The 26475-nt window shown below is 37.4% G+C and overlaps 1 protein-coding gene across 1 annotated transcript in view; it reads right to left on the bottom strand.

The window, feature by feature from the left end:
• The window catches only part of LOC133329538 (serine/threonine-protein phosphatase rdgC), a 92430-nt gene that overhangs the window by 2006 nt on the left and 63949 nt on the right, over positions 1-26475 (bottom strand). The window contains exons 9-10 of the mRNA XM_061538013.1: positions 989-1427; positions 768-931 (exon numbers count right to left, since the gene is read on the bottom strand). Coding sequence (XP_061393997.1) covers positions 768-931; positions 989-1427 — 603 coding nt within the window. The remainder of the gene's footprint in view (positions 1-767; positions 932-988; positions 1428-26475) is intronic.

The following is a 26475-nucleotide window of genomic DNA, read 5'->3' as shown; positions in this document are numbered from 1 at the left end:
AAATTATCTACGCCCCTTAAATAAACATATTCATTATCTACGCCTCATAGATACCATCTATATATTATCTACACCTCGTAGATAACGCCTATCCATTATCTACGCCCCGTAGATAACGTTTACACATTATCTACGCCTCGTAGATAACGTCCATACATTATCTACGCCTCGTAGATAACGTCTATACATTATATAGGCTTCGTAGATAACGTCTATACATTATATAGGCTTCGTAGATAACGTCTATACATTATATAGGCTTCGTAGATAACGTCTATACATTATCTACGCCTCGTAGATAACGTCCATACATTATCTACGCCTCGTAGATAACGTCTATACATTATCTACGCCTCGTAGATAACGTCTATACATTATCTACGCCTCGTAGATAACGTCTATATATTATCTACGCCTCGTAGATAATCTCTATACATTATCTACGCCTTGTAGATAACGGGTAGACATTACCTACGCCTCGTACATAACGTCTAGACATTATCTACGCCTCGTAGATAACGTCTATAAATTATCGACGCCTCGTAGATAACGTCTATAAATTATCTACGCCTCGTAGATAACGTCTATAAGTAATCTACGCTTCCTAGATAATGTATAAACATTATCTAAGCATCATAGATAATGTAGAGATCTACGCCACATTGGTAACGACATATATACTTTATCTACGGCTCGTAGATAATGTATCTAGGCTCGTATTTTATTTTTCTTGTTGATATAATTATCTAGATAATTTTTTTACTCACTATAGTATCCGTATCTAGTAAATCTAACGTTGTCAAATAGTTAACTTCATTTGTGGATCGCTCATCCGTCGATGGGGCCAGGCGTGGCCTTAGCAAACGCCAGGGCAGACCCAAATTGGTGGCCTTCTCCATGGCATCACACCAATGGGAAACGGAAATGTAGCCTAGGAAAAGATGGGAAATGTTAAAAAATATATCATACTTAAGTAGCTACCCTTTACCTCTATTATTGGGATCATTCTTCCGGAACTCCTCTTCCAATTCATTACGTTTGGCCCTCAGCCTTGCCCCCAACTCTCTGATGGCAGAACTCTCCACAATGCCAACCCTTTGGCGGAATGTTAATTGACGTGTTTTCGAGGCCGCCGATATATACTGTACAAAGTGAGGTTCCAAATGGGGATTCAACTTCATATAGGCACCTCGATTCGAACCAATGGCATAGTAGTTCGATGCGGAAAATATGGTCACCACCTTGTCGTCATGCAGAAATTCATAGCCATCTACTTTGCATTCATGCGAACGTACCAGCAACTCAAGTTTGTGTTGCTCGAGGAAGTTTCGGGTAACATCCGGGCCGAAATAGGTACCAGCACCCCGCAGACTATTGGGTAGGCAACCATCATTGTGTTGCGGATCACTCCACATTATATCGAAGAGCTATAAAGAAATAACATTAAGGAGGAGGACATTAAAATCGGAATGATTATTTTTTTAATAGCAGAAGGGGTGGGGGAGCACGAGTTGCTCCTTTAATTAAGAGAGTGGGGAGTTCGGATGAGTAGAACCACCCTCATAATTAGTTTTTGATAGCCTCCAGAATAATTGCCAAACATTTTTATGGGCCCATCAAGGCCACAAAAAAATGTATTGGTTATAAAGCACCCACCACTCATTATTATTAGCATCAATGTTAGGAAAATATTTCCAGTCTTTCTTTGCTTCCTCTTCCTTATCTCCTGCACATCCTCAAGGTGCCTGGAGTGTCAGGACTTTTTTTGAAAAGCTGTTAAATTTTTATTTAAGCCCCATAAAAGAAAATAAACAACCTATTTGCCCCCACCCTATATTGTTTTTAGTTCGAGGCAGTACCACTCCCATCCATCCACCACCTCTCTTCTCTTCACCACCCCCATCCGATTCCCTCACCCACTTAGTAGGGGGAGTACAGAAATCTTAAAAAGCCATTTGCTTGTTTACATCTTCTATTCTCGTTTCGAACAAAAATCTATAAAAATCATAACTTTATGGTATCTGTACGCACACACACACACACCCAAACACAAAGCCACATGCATCCCCAGCAACACAGATAATCGCTGCGGAACATGAAAGGTCTTCACTGCGTCTACGTGATTTAATTTCCTTGTAATTTATTCATGTCACTCATACGACGTGTGAGACTGACGGCGTGCCACCATCACCAATGTTGATGATGGTGTTTGTTTTTTTTTTATAGGGCTCGCGGTCGTGTGGCCTCAGGACATAAGCGAGAAAGAAAACGGGAGGGTAGGTTGGGTTAGTCTATAAAGGACACCACTAGGGTTCAACTGCTCGGCATGCCGGCTGTATTGGAAGCTGTGAGAGACACAGCAATTACAATTTAATTACTTTTCAATACGCTAACGGCAGAGGTGGGCAAACAACAGCAGAGATGGGCAATGGGAATATGGTGTGGTTTTTGAAAAAATATTTTTTCTAGGACCTATATATGGAGTGGATTTAACGAAACATAAGGGGTGGTTTAAAAAAAAATTCAAGGACCGACATACTTAGCTGGCTTGTAACAGAACTTTCGTTCCATAAGCCGAGCTTAGAAAAGATTTCCAGGCGCGTCGGTCTTTTGCGCAGTTTTTCCCATTTGAAAGACTATTTTCGGCAATGTTCGATCCTTTATCGTATTCGTGGACCTCCCCTTCTGCGTGAAGCATCAGCTGGTTCGCTTTTATATGCCTTCTGGGCTGGGTCATCTTCATCCATTCTCACAACATAACATAGCCAACGTAATCGCTGCAACTCAATACGTCTAACAATGTCGATGTCCGAGAATAGCTGGTACAACTCATGGTTCATGTGACGGCGATATTCACCGTCAACGCAGATCGGCCCATACATCTTTCAGAGAATTTTTCTCTCAAACACTCCAATAGCTGCCTCATCTACTTGCGTAAGTACCAATGCTTCAGCTCCATATAAAAGCACGGCCAGTAGTACCAATTTGGTCTGGTGTCCTTGCTTTTGAGTTGTTTGCTCAGACCATAGTAGCATCGGTTGGCCATCACTATCCATCTCCGAATATCAAAACTGATGTCATTTGTTTTATTAATGGCGGTACCAAGGTATATAAAATCTTTGACTACCTCGAAGCTGTAGTTCTTAAGTTCCACAGTTGGTCCGAGTCTACTAGATGTCTTGCACGTTGATACCATCAGCTTGGTATTATCGCCGTTTACTGCCAGACCCACTTTGGCAGACTCCTTCTCAATTTGTGTAAATGTGGCTGTTACCGCTCGCAATGTTCGGTCCATTATATCGATGTCATCGGCTCGTATGACCTTTTCCAGCAGGACGTTAAAAAGATCACACGACAAACTGTCACCTTGTCTGAATCCTCGTTCGGTATTAAAGAGCTCCGAGAGGTCCTTTCCGACTTTAACTGCTGACTTTGTGCCACTTAAAGTTATCCTGCATGGGCAAATTAATTTTGCAGGCATGCCGAACGCAGTTATGGCTTTAAATACCTCTGAACGGATAGGGCTGTCGAATGCGGCTTTATAGTCGACGAATAGGTGGTTTTCGATGTGTTTTTCGTGGGTTTTTTCCACGATTTTGCGCAGAGTAAAATTACGGTCAATTGTGGATCTGCCAGGTCTGAAGCCGCATTGGTATGGTCCAATAATGTCATTGACTATTGGCTTCAGTCCTTGGCACATACACCGGATAACACTTTATATGCGATGGGAAGAAGGCTAATTCCTCTATAGTTGGCACATATCGTTTTGTCTCCTTTTCTGGGCACGCGACACGGGATGCTGAGGTTTCAATCATTGGGCATGCATTCTTCTAGCCAAACTGTACTAATCAGCTGGTGCATGCTCCTGATCAGCATCTGAACACCAGTCTTGAATAAAATCGGCTTGTAACCCATCGGCTTCTGTTGCTTTATTGTTCTTCAGCCGATTAATTGCTTTTATGACCTCATCTTTGCTAGGTGGTATACACTCTATACCATCATCTCTTATTGGTTCTGGGGTATCTTCTTCTTCACCGCCACTATTTGATACCAGAAGCTTTTCAAAATGATCCTTCCAGATCCTTAACACGCTGTCTGTATCTGTCACCAGGTTTCCTTCTTCATCTCTACAGGAGGATGTGCCTGCATCGAAGCCTTCGGTTTGGTGTTTTACCCGTTGGGAGAATTTTCGGACTTCATTCTGACTCCTGTACATCTCGATTTGCTCACGCTCACGTTTTTCTTGTTCTTCCTTCTTTTTTCTGAAAACACGTTTTTCCTCTCTCCCCTTTCTCCCGATTGTTCTCCATCACATTATGTGTTGCTACTGTCTGCAGGATTGCCCTATACGCTGCGTTTTTCACCTTGATCGTACCATGGGTTTCTTGATGGTGGTTTTTGGTACCCAAGTGTTGCTTTTGCTGCAGTTTGTAAGGAGTGGACAATTCTCTGCCATTTTGCTTCTATATTATTATCGGGACAAGAAGTGCTTTCGTCAAGCAGGTGGGTAAGTTGAGCGGAGTAAACCTCGGCTAACTGTTGTGTTTGCAGCTTTTCGACGTCCGTGTTACATTAGATCGCTCCTTTGCTGCTACATTAAGACGAGTGCGAACCTTGGCTGCCACAAGGTAGTGGTCCGAATCGATATTCGCTCCTCGGATCGATCGAACGTCTAAATACACTGGATGAATGTCTCCCATCTATCACAATATGATTAATTTGATTTCTCGTTGCTTGATCAGGAGAAATCCAGGTGGCCTTGTGTAGATCGGGATGCTTGAATCTGGTGCTGCTAACTACCATGTTTATGGCTGCCGCGAAGTGGATCAACCTCATGCCGTTGTCGGATGTTTCTTCGTGGAGGCTGAAAATATTTTCCCTTTTGATTTTTGTATTAAAATCTCCTAGTAGAATTTTAATATCATAGCTAGGGCAGCAGTCATATGCAGTTTCTAAGCGCGCGTAATATATGTCTTTGGTCCGTTCATCTTTGTGATGTAGAAGAACTTCGCTTTTATACGGATTATAGCAATTCGCTCATCTAGAGGAGTGAATCTGGAGATAAGGTCTTTTATTCTCCTATTAACCATAAATCCGCAACCAAATTCATGTATCGGTTCATGGCAGCTGTAATATAGTGCGTAATCGTCTGATTTACTTACGCCTGTCCATTTCCATCGCATTTTCTGCTTATAGTTCTTGAGAACATCCGGCAAAGCGAAAACTGCGCCTTTGCTGTGCAACGAGCGCACAGAGCCTTTTGTAAGTCCCCATAAAAATAATTTTTAAAAAATCCACGCCTTATTTATAAGTCCAAAAAAAAAAAAATGAAATCCACCCTGTTTGAAGCCAAAGTCCTCTATACATATTTATACATGGTTGCGTATGACTACTGACAACACGTATACGTCACCAGAACATTACTAAAATGTTTATTTAGACAGCAATTTAAAGCCCCTACCCCTTTCAAGTTATTGCACCATGTTCTACTGTTTAATTCCACCCTTGTTGCAGGTTAGTTTCCCCCTGATTTCAAAACAAAATTTTTTCCAAAATTCTTGTCAAATCAATTGCCCTTTTTAGTAGTCGGAAAATTGCCAATGCCAAGCAGTCATGTTTGTGTGAGTAGAATATTTCAAAGGGAGAGGGAGAGAAAGCGATAAGACTCGGCAAATGAAATTTATTGCTTCCTCTTTGACTGAGTGGGTGCCGAATGCTAAAAATGCAACAAATTTCTGCTCTAGGATAAACTTTCAAATGGCCATAAAACTTTAAATGAACTTTGGATATGTCGTTTGTTAAGCAGATAGCAAATGGAGCTACCAGTAAGGAACCTCTGGAACTCATGTAAATGTGTATGTGATTGACATTTGTCAAATTTGAGAAAGAACCCAGAACAATGAAATCAAATCAATTTCCAAAAACCAGATAACAAGACATCTTCATTAGTCCCTTTGATGTCGCAAAGGGTTGATTGCTGGAGATTTGCTGGACGCAATTAAGTTTCGGACGGTTTTTTGATTTCATTTGCAAGAGATGAAAAATTGTCTACCAAAGAAAGTTATGAGTTCGTTGGAATAATTACGAATTTAATTGCAGTTCATTGGGGTGCGGGGGAGCGTATAAGTGTTGTCAGCAATCATACGCCATGGGGGGTTAGCTCATGTGTACTACAGGTTTATAAGGCGTATGAGTATTGTCGTTACTTATACGCCACATACTTCTTTATATAATATGTCGATTTTTGAGAAATTGAATTTAAACAGGATCTGCTACTCCTTGATTCAAATTTTCCACAATTTAAATTCATATTTTTCTGATTCCCTTTGCCGGCTCACAATATTTTTTTAAAAATTCTTCTCAACAACTTTCCATCACCTGAAAAATTGTCTTCGAAGAAAGTTATGAGCTCCTTGAATAATTACGAATTTAATTGGTGATCATGGGGTGCGGGGGAGCGTATAAGTGTTGTCAGCAATCATACGCCATGGGGGGTTAGCTCATGTGTACTACAGGTTTATAAGGCGTATGCGTAATGTCGTTACTTATAGGCCATATACTTTCTTATTTTTTGTTCCGATTTTTGAGAATTTGAATTAAACCAGGATATGCTAATCCTTGATTCAAATTTTCCACAAATAAAATTCCATTTTATCTTCTCTCCTTTTGCCAGCTCACAATCCTTTTTTAAAAAATTCTTCTCAACAACTTTCCATCACATGAAAATTTGTCTTCCAAGAAAGTTATGATTTCTTTGGATAATTACGAATTTAATTGCAATTCATGGGGTGCGGGGGAGCGTATAAGTGTTGTCAGCAATCATACGCCATGGGGGTTATCGTATGTAAAACACAGGATCATAAGGCGTATGAGTATTGTTGTTAGTTATACGTCACCTACTTCCTTTTTTAATTTGTCGATTTTTGAGAATTTAAATTAGAAGATTCTTTGAATTTAAAGCAGTCAGGACAGGCTACCCCTTGATTCAAATTTTCCACAATTTAAATTCCATTTTTTCGTATTCCCTTTACCAGCTTCAAATCTTCATGGGGTGGGGAGCGTATAAGTGTTGTCAGCAATCATACGCCATGGGGGGTTATCATATATGTAACACATGTTTATAAGGCGTATGATTAATGTCATTACTTATACGCATACACATACTTTGTTATTTTATGTTCCGATTTTTGAGAATTTGAATTAAACCAGGACATGCTACTTCTTGATTCAAAATTCAATTTTATCGCATTCCCTTTGCCAGCTCACAATCCTTCTTTTAAAAATTCTTCTCAACAACTTTTCATCACCTAATTATGTTATCCTTTATCCCTCATCCCTCTCGCCCTCCCCCTCCGGGCTTTCTTTACAACATCTAATTAATTTGCTTTAAGTTGCAACAAAGTTCTTCATTTTGTTTTTCTGATTAATATGAAATTAATTTTGAAAAGATTTTCCACTTTGTGTTATATTCCATTAGAAGAAATTTTGTCTTAAAGATTCCCCCTTTCGTAACGTATTTTCATCATGGGAAAAGTATTTTTTTTTTTGTTCTCTTTTTGCTCCCACATAATTTTCTTTTCCGATTTTCTTTTAAGTAGTCATTAAATAAGATTAAGACGTAACAACAACAACTTTGACTCGTTACCTTTTTTATTTTTGGGGGGAATTGAAATGAATTTTATTCGGTGAAATCCCTAAATCAAAAGTAAATTAGGTGGAGAGTTATTTTAAGGTAATTTTGTGGTTGTAAAAACAAACTGGAGGGGGAAGATTTGCCAAACGTTTCTGATGAAATAAAAAAAAACATAAAATTAATACGGGCTTTAGGGAGTTCTCTATGGAAAATGTCTTCCTCTGCTGTCCACAGGAATTTTTTCTATAGAAGATAATATTCATCCAGGCCGGTCTTCCTCAACTGTCCACAGGAATTTTTTCTATAGAAGATAATATTCCTCCAGGCAGGACGATTTTTTTCTATAGGAAGTTCTTGTCGATTTAAGAAAATAATCTTCGATAACAGAGGTAATGTGGAAAAAAGGAGCAAAATGTGTGAATACTACTGACAGTACGTATTAAAATTAATTAAAAATTATTAAATAACATTGTGCCTAATGTTCTCCTAAAACAAAACCTTTTCTTAAAGGAATTAATGAATGATTGGATATTTATTTAAAAAATATATTAATTTTAATAGCAAAGGCCCGTAACTGGCCCTTGTTTCGCAAAATATATAATTTTTTTAATCCAAACCTTCTACAGGAAGTTCTGTGAAAATGTCGACTTTTTCTAAAGATGCTTTTTGATCAAAGGGAATATTTTGTAGACATAAATGCCTTCATCTGAGCATAGACGTTTTTTTCTAAAGAAGAAAGACTTCCTCTGGTTGAGAGTTAAAAAGGCAGCAAATTATACTAATACTTGATAACGTATGACTACTGACAGCACGTACACGTTATTAGGAACATACGACTTGGAGATATTTTCTGAAGACAATCATATTTGAATAAAAACAAATATTTTTCCGAAGAAACCTCGCGACAATAATTTTTTAAAACGACATTTTTAATTCACCAATTTTCTATAGATAAAATCTTTCTTTGGATCAGGCGGATTACTATTCTAGAGACAAAAGTCTTCATCTGGGCATTGAGGATTTTTTCTACAGAAGAAAGACTTGCTTTGGTTCAGAGTTAATATGTAAGCAAATTATATTAAAACTTGGGAGCGTATGACTATTGACAGCACGTATACGTCATTCAGAATATAGTTGTAGATATTAATAACATTTTCAGAAGACAATATTTCTAGAAGACCTGAATACAAAGCAAATATTTTTCCAAAGAAACCTCGAGACAATAATTTTTCAAATCGACATTTTTAATTCACCAATTTTCTATAGATAAAATCTTTCTTTGGATCAGGCGGATTACTTTTCTAGAGACAAAAGTCTTCATCCTGGCATAGCATTTTTTTCTCCAGAAAAGAAAGACTTCCTCTGGTTCAGAGATAAAAATGAAGCAAATTATATGAACACCTGGGAGCGTATGACTATTGACAGCATGTATACGTCATTAAGAACATACGACTTGGAGATATTAATAATATTTTTCGAAGAGAATATTTCTAAAAGACTTGAATAAAAACAAATATTTTTCCGAAGTAGCCTCGAAGCCTTGATTTTCAAATCGACATTTTTAATGCTCCATTTAGTAATGCATTATTTTAAAAAGAGTTTTCGACTGTATATCCAGGTGTGCATCCAGAGTGTTGTTTAAAATAGTTTTATTTAGCTGCTGGTGACGTATACGTGCTGTCAGTAGTCATACGCACCCATACCTTTAAAAAAGTACGGGATTATTTACATTAAGAACATTATTTTTAACCAGTGAGCGGAGCAGTATAGTCAGACGTGGCCGACCATATGATACCCTACACAACTTCCACGAAAATCTAACTTTGTGTGGTTCTATATTCTGAACATGGACAATATTTCGCGATATTTGTACCCTCTTGACCGACTATAGGTCAACAGATATTACTAATATTCAGTACAGCCCTTTTAATTACCCGTTTCAAGATTACCTTCACCATGGGTTGTGTTCTAATTTTCGGCTTTCAATTGTGGCCTGTAGATCGACCCAAAGAAAAAAACACACACAAATCAGGGTTTCGGTCCACTTTGTCCCAATATTATTATCCGATCATTATCGAAAATTATAGGCGTTGTCCTTGACCATAATTGGATCCTCATGGAAATGTTCAAAGCCATCAAAGCTATATTTTCGCCCTTTAGTGTGGTAATGGTTTATTAAATAATATTTGAATACGTAAGCACCTTTAAATATTCCGGGTACATACGAAAATATAATTGATATCAATTTAAAGGCCAACCACTTCTCTTGGATATGCTATCAACTTCTCGGGTCTAGGCCATTCAGGGGTAAATATATACGCCATAGAATACAAATTTTGTAAATTTTCACACAAAAGTCCGGGTCCATTTGATACGCTAAATATTGACCGACCTATATCAAAACAGGCATGCTTATTCTTTGGCCCGATCCCCTTTTCCATGTAAAAATTCGCTATGTTTGGGCCATAATTGCGGCCTCTAAAGCGACCAGAAAACCCGACAAAAATTAAGTTTTTGGTCCATTTTACCCCCTAAATATTAACCGATATTTATCAAAACAATAGGGGTCTGCATTGGCCAGAAGCCATTCTACGTGCAAAATTTCGTGAATATTGGTCCATAACTGGGGCCTGTACGTGTTTACAAATTATAATGGACAGACGGGCGGATGGACGGACACACATGTCTAGATCGACTCAGCTAGTCGAGATATGACGATCGGTATACTCAAAGGTCAAGACCCACCAATATTTTGCGGCGTTACAAACTCTTGGGGCCGCACAAAACTACAATACCCTGACAACATAGTTGTGTAGGGTACAAAAATTTACATCTTCAAAAAATATTTTTTGAAAAATCTACGTCTTTAAAAAAATCCACGCCTTAAAAGTCTGCTCATAAAATATTCTTTAAAAAATCTACGTCTTCAAAAAAATATTCTTTAAAAAATCTACGTCTTCAAAAAATATTCTTTAAAAATCCACGCCTTGTGGGTTCCCAAAAAATATTCTTTAAAAATCCACGCATTGTGGGTTCCCAAAATAATATTCTTTAAAAAATCCACGCCTTAAGTGTCTTCTCGAACAATATTCTTTAAAAAATCCCGCCTCAAAAAGTATTCTTTAGAAGTTCTGGCCTCGACGGACTCTTCAAAAAATGTGTTTTTAAAGATTCACTTCTTTATAGGCTCCTTAGAATCCACGCCTTAAAGATCTGCTCAAAAAATATTCTTTAAAAAATTCACGCCTTGCTAAAAAGGTTTTTTTAAAAAATCCTCGTTTTGTAGGTCAACCAAAAATATTCTTTAAATAAAAAATTCATGCCTTGTAGGTCAAGCAAAAAGCATTCTTTTAAAAATCCACGCCTTTTCAAAAAAATCCACGTCTTGTGGGTTACCCAAAAAATATTCTATATAAATATCCTCGTCTCCTACGAATTTAATTTGAGTTATTTGGAGCGTATTAGTACTGCTGGTAATAGAGTTCATGGCATGTGTAACAAAGGACAACAAGGCGTATGAATATTGTCACTACTTATACGTCACATGGTCCTTACTTAAAAATTTCGATTTTGAATATTTGTTTGTAAAAGGCAAAAGGAATCGAGATAGACCCATGGTTCCTTTTGAGAATATGCATAGAATCACTTTCTGAGTCGAGTTATGCATGTCCGTCCGTCTGTCCGTCCGTCTGTTGATGTTAAATTGTAAACAAAGTACAGGTCGCATTTATTATCCGATTTCGATGAAATTTGGCACAAGTCACTTATTGGGCCCAAGGACGAACCCCATTGAAATTAGGAAAAATCGGTTCAGATTTAGATATAGCTCCCATATATATATTTTCGTCCGATTTAAGGTAAATGGGGCACCAAAGTCCCTCTATATCTTTCGAAATTTGGCACATCGTAATGAATATAGTCTAGAATGATGTCTGCCAAGTTTCATGAAAATCGATTCAGATTTAGATATAGCTCCCATATATATCTTCATCCGATTTAAGGTAAATGATGTACCGCATACCCTATATATCTTTCGATTTGCACGAAATTTGGCATAGCGTACTGAATTGTGTTTATAATAATGTGTGCTAAGTTTCATGAAAATCGGTTCAGATTTAGATATAGCTCCCATATATATTTTCATCCGATTGTAGGTAATTGGTGTACCAATGTCTCTGAAAATCATACGATTTGCATGAAATTTGTCATAGCGTACTGAATTAAGGCTAGAATGACGTGTGGTAAGTTTCGTGAAAATCGGTTCAGATGTAGATATAGCTCCCATATATATTTTCATCCGATTTTATGTAATTGGTGCACCAAAGTCCCTATATATCTTTCGATTTGCACGAATTTTGGTATAGGGTCTAGAATGATGTTGCTAAGCTTCGTGAAAGAATCCATAGCTAGGCCGATTGACACAACATACTGTAGTAATATAAATTAGTCTCTGGCAAAAATTCCCTGAAATCGGTTCAGACATAGATATATAACAAAAACGCGTCATCTGTTAGGATACATATGTAGAATATACCCGGCCTAGTCCGACTTTACTAATTTCCTTACTGGTTTTAATTTTTTTGGACCATCAGAGGTCCAGACGTATTTTTGTCGATACAAAACCCGTATTTTTCTATTAAAAGTTTTCCTCTGGGTGGTCCAGACGATTTTTTCCAACAGAAAAAATTATTCCTCTGCACGGCACAGATGATTTTTTTCTATAGAAAAAATACATGTCCTGGACCAGAGGGCATTTTTGAAGGAACTAATCCTTTTCTGTGTCAGCTGGCTTTTATAGAAAAAAATCGTCCTTTAGGTCTGAGTACTATTTTATCCCCCTTTAAATCTTATCTATATTTAATAAAGCCATTCCGCTTGCCAGCATCATATAAGTCATCTCTTGAACAACACCTACGTATATGCATTTTATTAGGCATTGCCCAACAAAAAAAAGTTCACCCATAAAATCCCAGGAAAATTCCTTACAACTTATTGTTATCTTCCAGGTAAAAGACTTAATTTATCATCTCGTATATTTTTCTCAGAACAAAAACACAAAAAAATGCTCAAGTATTTGGTTTCTTGAGTGGCGATATACATTTACCTGGGCATAGCTTCGGGGTAAATGTCTTACTTTTTTGTTGGTGGTCTTCTAAGTTTTTTTTTTTCAGCAAAAAAAAAATTGAAAAGTTTTTCTTTTTTGGGGAGAAAAAGAATCACCAAACCTTAGGAAACACTTTAGCCACATACATTAAAGCACAATTCATTAGCCTGATTAAGCTATACAAGGGGAAAAGGGGACGGGGACGGGGACGAAATGTGGAATATAAAAGAAAACAGACGAGAAAGTGAAATAAAACAACAACGAAAACTAAATGCCACAGTTAGTTAGCAGGTCACGCCGAAGAGAAAGGGGAACTAAAGAAACGTGACATTGTGACCATACTAAGGGGTTAAACGTTAGGTGGGTTCCCACAAAAAAATATTTTTTTTAGATAATCATTCAGAGAACCTGATTTAGAAGAGTTTTCAAAAGCTATATTTTTTCATTGAACTAATCTATGCCCGAATTATTAATTTTAGGGATTGCCTCAGATTTTTATTTTTATACCCAGATTTTATTTTTATTGGGTGCGTATTAGTGTTGCTGTTAATCATACGCCATAGAGGTTATCTCATGCTTAAAGAAGAGCAACGAGGCGTATGAATATTGTCACTACTTATACGCCATATTATTCTCAATTAAATATTACGAATTTGAATTCATATTCCGAATAAATAAATAAATATTTTTAATTTTCAGAAGCCAGGAAACATTTTTATACCCTCCACCATAGTATGGAGGGTATATTAATTTTGTCAATCCGTTTGTAACTCATCGATATATTCATTTCCGTCCCTATAAAGTATGTATATTCTTGATCAGGGTAAAATTCTAAGACGATCTAGCCATGTCCGTCCGTCTGTCCGTCCGTCCGTCTGTTGTAATCACTCTATCTTCTGAAGGAATTGAGATAGGGCGCTGAAATCCGTCCGTCCGTCTGTTGTAATCACTCTATCTTCTGAAGGAATTGAGATAGGGCGCTGAAATTTTGCATAGGGTTGCCTTTTGTCTGCAGGCAGGTCAAGTTCGAAGATGGGATATATCGGTCTACGTTTAGGCATAGCTCCCATATAAGGGTACCCGGCAAATTTCGGTATTTTAGGGTTCTTGAGTGCCTTTTTCAGCCGAATTCGCTGAAATTTGGTACATTGGATTCTTATTGGGTACTAAATGTCTCGACAAAAAATTATAAGTATAGGTCCACTTTTTCTGGTAGCCCCCGTATAACGGTACCTCCTCATTTTCAGTATTTTGCTGGTTTTGGTCGTATCTTTTCCACCGAATTGGCTGTAATTTAGTACTTTGAGTTCTTAATAGGTACCAAATCTCTCCACAAAAAATTATGAATATAGGTCAATTTTTTCGGGTAGCCCTCATATAAGGTTACCCCCCAATTTTCGGTATTTTGCGGTTCTTGAGCGCGTTTTTCAGCCGAATACGCTGAAATTTGCTACATTGGGTTCTTAATAGTTACCAAATTTTTCCAAAAAAAAATTTATAAATATCGGTACATTTTTTCGGATATCCCCCAAATACGGGTACCCCCCAATTTTTGGTTCTAAGACTCTTTTGTAATCATTTCAACGGCGGAGGATAGAGAGATAAAAAATTAGAACGTAAGGTTCGATAATGAACTATAGCCGCAATTTGGACATAGCCCCTGATTGGATTCCAGAAGGAGTGGACCGATATTCCCCATCTTCGAATTTGAACTAAGCTTGGAAGAAATAATAAGATGGTCAAAGTTTGGATGAAATCTAAATTTTCTGAAACGCATTTGATCCAAAGAAACATGGGGTCTAGGACCAATATTTCGATGAGGCACATTTTCATCGTGTTAAAGTGTATACACCCTCATTAGCCTGAAGGTATAATTATCCATTAAAAATTTCTAAAATTTTTATTATGGCTTACATAATCCGTTTTTAGAAATGTCGGTATAGGTCCCCTTATTTGTATGTTCCCTATATTTTCATTTATAATACTTGTCAATATAACTATCGTGGAGGGTATCCACTTTTTCACTTGTTTATTCTTCCCCACGTGGTCCAGACGTATTATTGTCTATAACAACCCGTATTTTTTTCTATAAAAAAGTTTTCCTCTGAGTGGTCTAGACAACTTTTTTCTATAGGGTATTATAGATTTCTGTGACCCCAAGAGTTTCTAACGCTGCAAAATACTGGTCCTAGACCCAACTTTAAGTATACTCATCGCCATACCTCGACTAGCTGAGTCGATCTAGTCATGTGCATCCACCCGTCTGTCTATTATTTTCTGTAAACCCAGTATAGGACCAAACCAGTTTTGGACCAATTGTCACGAAATTTGACATGTAGATTTGGTTGTGACCAAAGATGACCCCTATTATTTTGGTAATGATCGTTAAATATTAAGGATATCGAAGGGATCAAAACTATTAATTTTGCCTGTTTTTCCAATCGTTCTAGAGGTCACAATAACGATCGGAAAATCACGAAATTTCGTGCTGATCGATTTGAAATTTTACATGAATTTCGGTTTATGATTAAGGCCCACTCCTATAATTTTCATTGATGATGAGAAGATATTTAGGGGATTAAATGGATCGTAAACTATATTTTTGTCAGTTTTTTATAGATGCTCTGGAGCAATTCTTATAAGCCGAACATACACAAATGTTAGACAAGTTTTTATAATGATGGGTTAATACTTAGCGGATCAAATGAACCAAGAATTGGGTGTAAAATTTGAGTCTTATGGCGTAAACGTTTACTCGGGGAAAGCATGGTTCGGAAAAGATGCCCGGATAAGAAAGAGGAAGCGTCGATCTCTGACAGGACAAGAGTATGAAAATATACCGAAATAGTGTCCTAGAATATTGTCCGAATATAGATCCCCCGAAAATTTCAAGTTCAGTGGTAGTTGTCTAGAGTATCAATCATATGGTCGCCCTCGTTCAACTCTATTGCTCCGCTTACTGGATTTAAAATTATGTTTTATGAGACTCATTTAGGAGTTTGTTTTTATAATATTATCATTTAGTTCCTGGTAACGTATACATGATGTCAGTAATCATACGCTCTTATGAGCTTACATAGACAAATGGTTCCTTTTGAGAATATGATTTATGCATGTCCGTCGGACCGTCTGCCCATGTTAAATTGTAAACAATGTACAGGTCGCATTTTTGATTCGAATTGGATGAAATTTGGCACAGCTCATTTATTTGGCCCAAGGACGAACCGTATTGCAATTGGGAAAAATCGGCTCCGATTTAGATATAGCTTCCATATATATTTTCGTACGATTTAAGGTAAATAATGCACCAAAGTCCCTAAATATCCTTCGATTTGCACGAAATTTGGCATAGCGCAATGAAGAAGGTCTAGAATGCTGTGTTTTAAATTTCGTGAAAATCGCTTTAGATTTAGATATAGCTCCCATATATATTTTCGTCCGATTTTAGATAAATGGTACACCAATGTCCCTATATATCCCTCGATTTGCAAGAAATTTGTCATAACGTACTGAAATAAGTCTAGAATGATGTGTATTAAATTTCGTGAAAATCGGTTCAGATTTAGATATAGCTCCCATATATATTTTCGTCCGATTTAAGGTAAATAGTGCACCAAAGTCCCTAAATATCCTTCGATGTGCAGGAAATTTGGCATAGCGTACTGAAATAAGTTTAGAATGATGTGTGTTGAGTTTCCTGAAAATCGATCCAGATTTAGATATAGCTCCCATATATATTTTCGTCCGATTTAAGGTAAATGGCGCACCAATGTCCCTATATATCATTCGATTTGCACGAAATTTGGCATAGCGAACTGAATTAAGTCTAGAATGATGTGTGTTAAATTTCGTAAAAATCGGTTTAGATTTCGATATAGCTCCCATATATATTTTTGTTCGATTTAAGGTAAATGGTGCACCAAAGTCAATACACATCTTTCGATTTGCACGAAATTTTTCATAGCGTACTGAATTAAGTCTAGAACGATGTGTGCTAAATTTCGTTAAAATCGGTTCAGATTTACATATAGCTCCTATATATATTTTCGTCCGATTTTAGGTAAATGGTGGACCAAAGTCCATATATATCCTTCGATTTGCATGAAAATTGGCATAGCGTACTGAATTAAGTCTAGAATGATGTGTGTTAAGTGTCCTGAAAATCGATCCAGAATTCGATATAGCTCCCATATATATTTTCGTCCGATTTAAGATAAATGGTGCACCAAAGTGCCTATATATCCTTTGGTTTGCACGAAATTTGGCATAGCGTACTGTAATAAATCTAGAATGATGTGTGTTAAATTTCGTGAAAATCGGTTCAGATTTAGATATAGCTCCCATATATATTTTCGTCCGATTTAAGGTAAATGGTGCACCTAAGACCCTGTATATCCATCGATAACGTACTGAATTAAGCCTAGAATGATGTGTGTTAAATTTCGTAAAAATCGGTTTAGATATCGATATAGCTCCCATATATATTTACGTCCGATTTAATGTATATGCTGCACCAAAGTCCTTATATATCTTTCGATTTGCACGAAATTTGGCAAAGCGTAATGAATTATGTCCAGAACGATGTGTGCTTCGTTTCCTAAAAATCGATCCAGATTTAGATATAACACCCATATATATTTTCGTCCGATTTAATGTAAATGGTGCACCAAAGTCCTTATATATCCTTCGATTTGCATCAAATTTGGCATAGCATACTGAATTAAGTCTAGAATGATGAGTGATGAGTTTCGGGAAAATCGGTTCAGATTTATATATAGCTCCCATATATATTTTCGTCCTATTTTATCGTATTCCTGGCCCTCCTCTTCCATCAGCTGGTTCGCTTTTATATGCCTTCTGGGCTGGGGCATCTTCATCCATTCTCACAACATGACCTAGCCAACGTAGTCTCTGCAGCTCAATACATCTAACAATGTCGATGTCCGAGAATAGCTCGTACAACTCATGGTTCATTCGACGGCGATATTCACCATCAACGAAGATCGACCCATTGATCTTTCGGAGAATTTATCTCTCAAACACTCCAAGAGCTGGCTCATCAGCTTGCGTAAGTACACATGCTTCAGATCCATAGAACAGCACGGCGGGTAGTATCAGCGTCTTGTAGGGTGTGAGTTTGGTCTGGCGGGAGGTGGCCTTGTTTCTAAACTGCTTATTTAGAGATATTCACCGTCAACGCAGATCGGCCCATTGATCTTTCGGAGAATTTTTCTCTCAAAAACTCTCCAAGAGCTGCCTCATCTGCTTGCGAAAGTACCCATTCTTCAGATCCATATAACATCACGGCGGGTAGTATCAGCGTCTTGTAGAGTGTGAGTTTGGTCTGGCGGGAGGTGGCCTTGTTTCTAAACTGCTTATTTAGAGATATTCACCGTCAACGCAGATCGGCCTGTAGATCTTTCGGAGAATTTTTCTCTCAAAAACTCCAAGAGCTGCCTCATCTGCTTGCGCAAGTACCCATGCTTTAGATCCATATAACAGCTCGGCGGGTAGTAACAGCGTCTTGTAGAGTGTGATTTTGGTCTGGCGGGAGGTGGACTTGTTTTTGAGTTGTTTGCTCAGGCCATAGTCGCATCGGTTGGCCATCACTATCCTTCTCCGAATTTCAAAAATGATGTCATTCGTTTTATTTATGGCGCTACCAAGGTATATGAAATCTTTAACTACCTCGAAGCTGTAGTAGTTCCACAGTTGGTCCGAGTCTACTGGACGTCTTGCGCGTTGATACCATCAGCTTCATACCATCAGCTTGGTCTTCTCGCCGTTTACTACCAGACCCACTTTGGCAGACTCTTTCTCAATTTGTTCAAAGGTGGCTGTTACCGCTCTCAATGTTCGACCTATTATGTCGATGCCATCGGCTAAGGCGAGTAATATGTGTTGTTTGGTGTACAGAGTGTCATTTCTGTTCACCTTTGCATTTCGTATGCCCTTTTCCACACGACAAACTGCTGTCACCTTTTTTTCACGTTCGGTATTGAAGGGCTCCGAGATGTCCTTTCCGACTTTAACTGCTGATCTTGTGCCTGTTAAAGTTATCCTGCATAGCCATATTAATTTTGCAGGAATGCCGAACGTAGACATGGCTTTATACACCTCTGAACGGATAGGGCTGTCCAATGCGGCTTTATAGTCGACAAATAGGTGGTATGTGTCGATGTGTGTTTTCTTGGGGTCTTTTCCAGGATTTGGCGCAGAGTGAAAATCTTGTCAATGGTGGATTTACCAGGTCTGAAGCCTCATTGGTATGGTCCAATAATGTCATTGACCATTGGCTTCAGTCGTTCACACACCTCTGAACGGATAGGACTGTCGAATGCGGCTTTATGGATAGCGACTTTTTTTTCCCATGCGCATGTGGTCAAGGAGATTTATTCCTCTATAGTTGGCACATATCGTCTTGTCTCCTTTATTGTGCACGGGACAGATGCGTTCTTGGCGTTCTTCTAGCCAAATTGTACTAATCAGACCTCTAAGCTTGGATATTAAAAAAATTTCCCGAAGGCTTTTAAAAATAATGTTTTTAATTTAAATATCCTATCTTCGATTTTTTAATATATTGTCCAAAAGATTTTAGACACGGGTTTTTAAACATATTTTCGTTATGCTCCCGGGGACGTATACATACTGACAGTAGTCATACGCATCAATGTACTGAAACAACTTCCGAATAAGGGCTTCCGTTATTTTTTTTAAAAATATTTTCCTTCCATATAATCCTAGACTTTCAAGGACCTTACAAGGTATGGATTTTTTTAAGAATATATAGTTCCAAAGAGATTTCAATGCCTGAATTTTTCTTAAATATTTTCCAAAAGATATCTGAATTTTTAATTTATTTCTTACGAATAGATCTGGACATGAATTTCTACAAATATTTTTGTTTAGATGGCGTATACATTCTGACAATAATCATACGCATCGAAGTCCCTGCAGAAAATCCAAATTAGAATTTATTTTTAAATATTTCGCTCAGATTTGCCTCTCTATCCAAATATTCTGAGAGTTTATTCTCTCAAGATTTTAGTAAAATAAATTATGAATGTTTTAAGGGAGGCATCTAGAATTGGAAATTTTAAAAATATTTTTAAAGAGAACTCTAGAAGCGATCTTTAGGATTGGCCATTTATATAAATATTTTCAAAGGGATCTCTAGGTGTTAAAATATTGTTCTAATCGTATATCCACGTCTAATTTTTTTCAGAACATATTTTGAACGAAGTTTTTTACAATTATTTCAGTTAGGCTCTTGGTGGCGTATATGTGCTGACGATAATCATACGCACTGCTGTGCTCAGACAAAAATATCAAATATTAGAATTTCATTAAATATGTTTGATCTTGTGAAAATTATTTTTGTTAAGATACTTCCGATTTTTTTTTTAATGGTCCGAAGTGATTTTAGACAGGCCCTTTAAAAAGTATTTAATTTAGCTCCTAGTGGCGTATACATGCTGACAGTAGTCATACGCCCTAATGTCCTTAAATCAAATCAGAATTAGCACTTTTTTGAAGATGTTTTGAGTTTCTCTACCCTAATATTCCGACAGTTGACTCTCTCAACTTTTATTTTATCAACAAATAAACTATGCATGTTTTGTCAAGCTCTGTTTATTTATTCAAGTCGTTTTTCTTATTTATTTATTTTCTTGTGTGTTGTTGTTCTTCTCGTCTTCGGTGAAGAGTCCATCGTGATGATGATGAAAGCCAAACAAGAAGGGGTAGAATATTTACAAAAACACAAATGTTGACCCAGTTAATTGTGGAAGTTGTCGTGCTAACTGGTTGGTGTTTGTGAATGGTATTTAATTGGTGGTGATGGTAGGAAAAAAGGAAAACAAACAAAATCCCTCAGAAAGGACCACCAAAGGACTTGTCAAAGAACTAAAGGTGTTGTTGGTCACTATGAATGAGAGAGAGGTTTTGTTCGGCGGAACCACTGTTTTTGAAGTGGCTTTTAATTATTTAAGGAATTTGAAATTAGACACATTTAAAGAAGCAGTGAAAGGGTATCCGAATGAGGGCAGCTACTAAGCTAACCTAACCAATAATATAGAGTGGCCATTTGAGAGGATTTAAAAAATTTTCAGGGCAAATTTTTTGGCAGAGAAACGATTTCTAGAATTTCTTTTGAGAGTTTGAAAAACTTCTGGTATCAAATAGTAACAGTGAAGTGGATACCCCAGAACCAATAATAGATGACGGTATAGAGCGTAAACCACCTAGCCAAGATGAAGTCAGAATAGCAATCAATCGGCTGAAGAATAATAAAGCAGCAGGTTGCCGATGGGTTACAAGCCGAACTCTTCAAGACTGGTGGTCAGATGCTGGTAAGGAGCATGTACCAACTGATTAGTACAATTTGGATAGAGGAATGCATGTCCAATGCTGAGGAACCTCAGCATCCTGTGTCCCGTGCACAAATAAGGAGACAAGACGATATGTGCCAACTATAGAGGAATAAGTCCCCTTCCCGTCGCATATAAAGAGCTATCCATTGTACTGTTTGAACGACCATTACCATTGGTCCATTATAGGACCATACCAATGCGGCTTCAGGCCTGACAGATTTTCACCATTGACCAGATTTTCACTCTCCGCCAAATCCTGGAAAAGACCCAGGAAAAACACATCGACACACCATCCACCTATTCGTCGACTATAAAGCCGCATTCGACAGCCCTATACATTCGGATGTGTATAAAGTCATGTCTGCGTTTGGCATTCCTGCAAAATTAAAACGGCTATGCGGGATAACTTTAACTGGCACAAGATGTGCAGTTAAAGTCGGAAAGGACCCATCGGAGCCCTTCAATACCGAACGAGGATTCAGACAAGGTGACAATTTGTCGTGTGACCCTTTTAACATCCTGCTGGTTGGTAAAGGTCATACGAGAGGCAAAAGTGAACAGAAATGGCACCCTGTACACCAAACAACACATGTTATTCGCCTACGCCACCAATGACATCGATATAATGGGTCGAACATTGCGAGGGGTAACAGCCACCTTTTAACAGATTGAGAAGGAGTCTGCCAAAGTGGCAGTCTGGCAGTAAACGGCGAGAAGACCAAGCTGATGGTATCAACGCGCATGGCATCCAGTAGACGCGGACCAACTGTGGAACTTAAGAACTACAGCTTCGAGGTAGTTAAAGATTTTTCTATACCTTCGTACCGCCATAAATAAAACGAATGACATCAATTTTGAAATTCGGAGAAGGATAGTGATGGCCAATCGATGCTACTATGGTCTAAGTAAGCAGTTTAGAAACGAGACCACCTCCCGCCAGACCAAACTCACACTCTACAAGACGCTCATACTACCCATGCTGTTTTATGGATCTAAAGCATGGATACTTACGCAAGCAGATGAGGCAGCTCTTGGAGGGTTTTTGAGAGAAAAATTCTCCGGAAGATCTATGGGCCGATTTGCGTTGACGGTGAATATCGCCGCCGTCAAGTGAACCATGAGTTTTACCAGCTATTCTCGAACATCGACATTGTTAAACGTATTGAGCGACTGCAGCAACTACGTTGGCTCATGGTCATGTTGTTGTGAGAATGGAAGAAGATGCCCCAGAAGCCCAGAAGGCATATAAGCGGTTCACGCAGAAGGGGAAGGCCAAAAATACATTGGAAAGATCAAGTCGAAGTCGAACATCGCCGAAAATGGTCTTTCAAATTGGTAAAACTGCGCGCAAAAGACCGACGCGTCTGGAAATCTTTTCTAAGCCCAGCTTGTGGAACGAAAGTTCTGTCACAAGCCAGCTAAGTAAAGTAGGGACATTTTTTTCATACCTCCTGATTCCAATTTCATTCCACTTTAACAAACAAAAGCAAAAATACTACTTTAGCCCAGTTGCGTATAAGTGTTGTCACCACTTATACGCTCTGAGGTCTATTAACATATTAGTATTAGATAGCACGTATACGCCATGAGGCCACCATAAGGCTTGGATATTTAAAGACAAATTTTTCCTGAGGCGTGGATTTTTAAAGACTCGACTAAATTAATATATTTTGTTCTTCCTGAAATTTATACCACCACCCTTTTTGTCGACATGACTGCCACAAAATTTATTTCAGGTCATGTGTGTTACTCACGACCGACCATATGCCCATCAAGCTAGTGATTAGTGATCTTCTCCTCCTCAAACCTACCATTCAACCTACCCTATGACCATCATATGTGAATGTCCTTAACATCCTTTAATTTTGGTATGGTGTTACTACTGACCAATATACATACATAAATATACATTTTCCGAATTTATATATTTTAGTTGATTGTTTACCTACATCCTACTGCGGATTTTTCATATTTATTTTCATCACGTTATTTTTGTTTTGGGGTGCCGTTGTTATCCATGAATTTTTATATCGCATGGCTGTGGTGTTTATTTTTTGAATATTTTGTGGCTGAGGTTTGGATGGTCGTTAAATTTATGGCATATTGGAAAACTGGGTTAGCCAGCGCTGCTGGTTTTTCGGAAGAGCTCACAATATACAAAATGCTGTTTGTCCAACATTGATATTCCAAAACTAGATTTAAACATTGATGGACATGTATAAAAATGATGTAAATAAATGGCAAGTGGGATGTGTGTTATGGGCCCAGTAAAAAAATAATTCAATAGAAATGGTTTGGATATTGAGAGGACACAGTCGTTAGATAAATGTAAAATCTCTAATATTTCGGTAACAGATCCCTAAATATTCCAAATTTCCATTTAAAAATTAAAGAAAACTAAATATTGAGCACCATGGTGCGTATACGTTGTGACACCAATCATACGCATCCGTGTACCAAGAGATAATTGGGTATTTTTGTGAAGAATATTAAATCTAAATCGATAAATCGATTTTTACGAAATTTAACACACAACATTCTAGACCTAATTCAGTACGCTATGCCAAATATCGTGCCAATCGAAAGATATATATATATAGGGTCTTTGGTGCACCATATACCTTAAATCGGTCGAAAATATATATAGGAGCTATATCTAAAACTGGACCGATTTTCTGGAAACTTAACACACATTTTAAACTCAATTCAGTACGCTACGCCAAATTTCGTGCAAATCGAAATATATATAGGGACTTTGGTGCACCATTCACATTAAATCGGACAAAAATTTAAATGGGAGCTATATCGATTTTCAGTTTAACACACATCATTCTAGCTGTGCTATGCAAATTTCGTGCAAATCGAAGGATCTATAGGGACTTTGGTGCACCATTTACATTAAATCGGACGAAAATATCTATGAGAGCTATATCTAAATCTGGCCCGATTTTCGTGAAACCTAACACACATCATTCGAGACTTAATTCAGTTCGCTATGCCAAATTTCGTGCAAATCGAAGGATATATAAGGACGTTGGTCCAACAATTACCTAAAATCGGAAGAAAATATATATGGGAGCTATATCTAAATCTGAACCAATTTTCACAAAATTTAAAACACATCTTTCTAGACCTAATTCAGTACGCTATGCCAAATTTCATGCAAATCGAATGATTTTCAGGGACTTTGGTGCAACATTTACCTAAAATCGGGCGAAACTATATATGGAACCTATATCTAAATCTGGACCGATATTCAGGAAACTTAACACACATCATTCTAAACCTAAATCATTAGGCTGTGCCAAATTTCGTACAAATCGAAAGATATATGGGGACTTTGGTACAACATTTACCTTAAATCGGACGAAAATATATATGGGAGCTATATATAAATCGAATTTTCATCTGAACGCGATTTTCAAATCGAAAGAAACTTTACACACATTATTTTAGACCTTATTCATTACGCTATGCCAAATTTCGTGCAAATCGAAGGACTTTGGTGCACCATTTACATAAAATCGGACGAAAATATATATGGGAGCTATATCGAAATCTGAACCGATTTTCAGGAAATTTAAAACACATCATTCTACACTTAATTCAGTACGCTATGCCAAATTTCGTGCAAATCGAAGGATATATAGGGACTTTGGTGCAACATTTACATTAAATCGGAGGAAAATATATATGGCAGCTATATCGAAATCTGAATCGATTTTCACGAAATTTACCACATATCATTCTGGGCCTAATTCAGTACGCTATGCCAAATTTCGTGCAAATCGAAAGATATATACAGACTTTGGTGCACCATTTACATTAAATCGGACGAAAATATATATGGGAGCTATATCTAAATCTGCATCGATTTTCACGAAACTTAACATACATCATTCTAGTCTTAAGGCAGTACCGCATGCAAAATTTCGTGCAAATCGAAAGATATATAGGGACTTTGGTGCACCATTTACGTTAAATCGGAGGAAAATATATATGGGAGCTATATCCAAATCTGAACCGATTTTCAGGAAACTTGACACACATCTTTCTAAACTTAATTAGGTACGCTATGCCAAATTTCGTGCAAATCAAAAGATATATAGGGACCGTTTACATTTAATCGGTCGAAACTATATATGGAAGCTATATCTAAATCTGAACCGATTTTTCCAAATAGGATTCGTCCTTGGGCCAAAAAACTGACCTATGCCAAATTTCATCCAATTCAGATCATAAATGCGACCTGTACTTTGTTTACAATTTAACATGGACAGTCAGACAGACGGACGGGCGGACATGCATAAATCGACTTAGAAAGTGATTCTACGCATATTCTCAAAAGGAACCATGTGTCTATCTCGTTTCCTGTTACAAACATATCCACAAAGACATAATACCCTGTACCACAGTGCGGTGAAGGGTATAATTATGGGTGAAGGGTATTAGAGAAACAAAAAATATTAAACACCATGGTGGCGTATGCGTTGTGACACCAATCATACGCATCAGTGTACTAAGAGATAATTGGATATTTTTGTGAAGAATATTTTCCAAGGCGTGGATTTATTTAAAAATATTTCCGTGGACCTATAAATAAAGCATGGATTTATTAAAACATGTTTTTCGCCACCTATATAAGGCCTGGATTTATTAAAAAATATTTTTCGCCACCTACATAAGGCGTGGATTTATTAAAAAATGTTTTTAAGGTCATACATAGGGCGTAGGTTTATTAAAAAATATTTTTAAGGTCGTACCTAAGGCGTGGATTTATTAAAAAATATTTTTAGGGCGTGGATTTATTAAAAAATATTTTTAAGGTCGTACCTAAGGCGCGGATTTATTAAAAAATAATTTTAGGGTCCTACATAAGGCGTGGATTTATTAAAAAATAATTTTAGGGTCCTACATAAGGCGTGGATTTATTAAAAAATAATTTTAGGGTCCTACATAAGGCGTGGATTTATTAAAAAATAATTTTAGGGTCCTACATAAGGCGTGGATTTATTAAAAAATAATTTTAGGGTCCTACATAAGGCGTGGATTTATTAAAAAATAATTTTAGGGTCCTGCATAAGGCGTGGATTTATTAAAAAATAATTTTAGGGTCCTGCATAAGGCGTGGATTTATTAAAAAATAATTTTAGGGTCCTGCATAAGGCGTGGATTTATTAAAAAATAATTTTAGGGTCCTGCATAAGGCGTGGATTTATTAAAAAATAATTTTAGGGTCCTGCATAAGGCGTGGATTTATTAAAAAATAATTTTAGGGTCCCAGATAAGGCGTGGATTTATTAAAAAATAATTTTAGGGTCCCAGATAAGGCGTGGATTTATTAAAAAATAATTTTAGGGTCCTAC

This window comes from Musca vetustissima, unplaced genomic scaffold (assembly GCF_032173495.1).
Source record: "Musca vetustissima isolate MV318-11 ecotype Yass unplaced genomic scaffold, APGP_CSIRO_Mvet_v1 utg1268, whole genome shotgun sequence".
Taxonomy (NCBI): Eukaryota; Metazoa; Arthropoda; class Insecta; order Diptera; family Muscidae; genus Musca; species Musca vetustissima.
The sequence above is the reverse complement of the archived record's forward strand: the minus strand, read 5'-3'. Positions and strand labels throughout refer to the sequence as shown.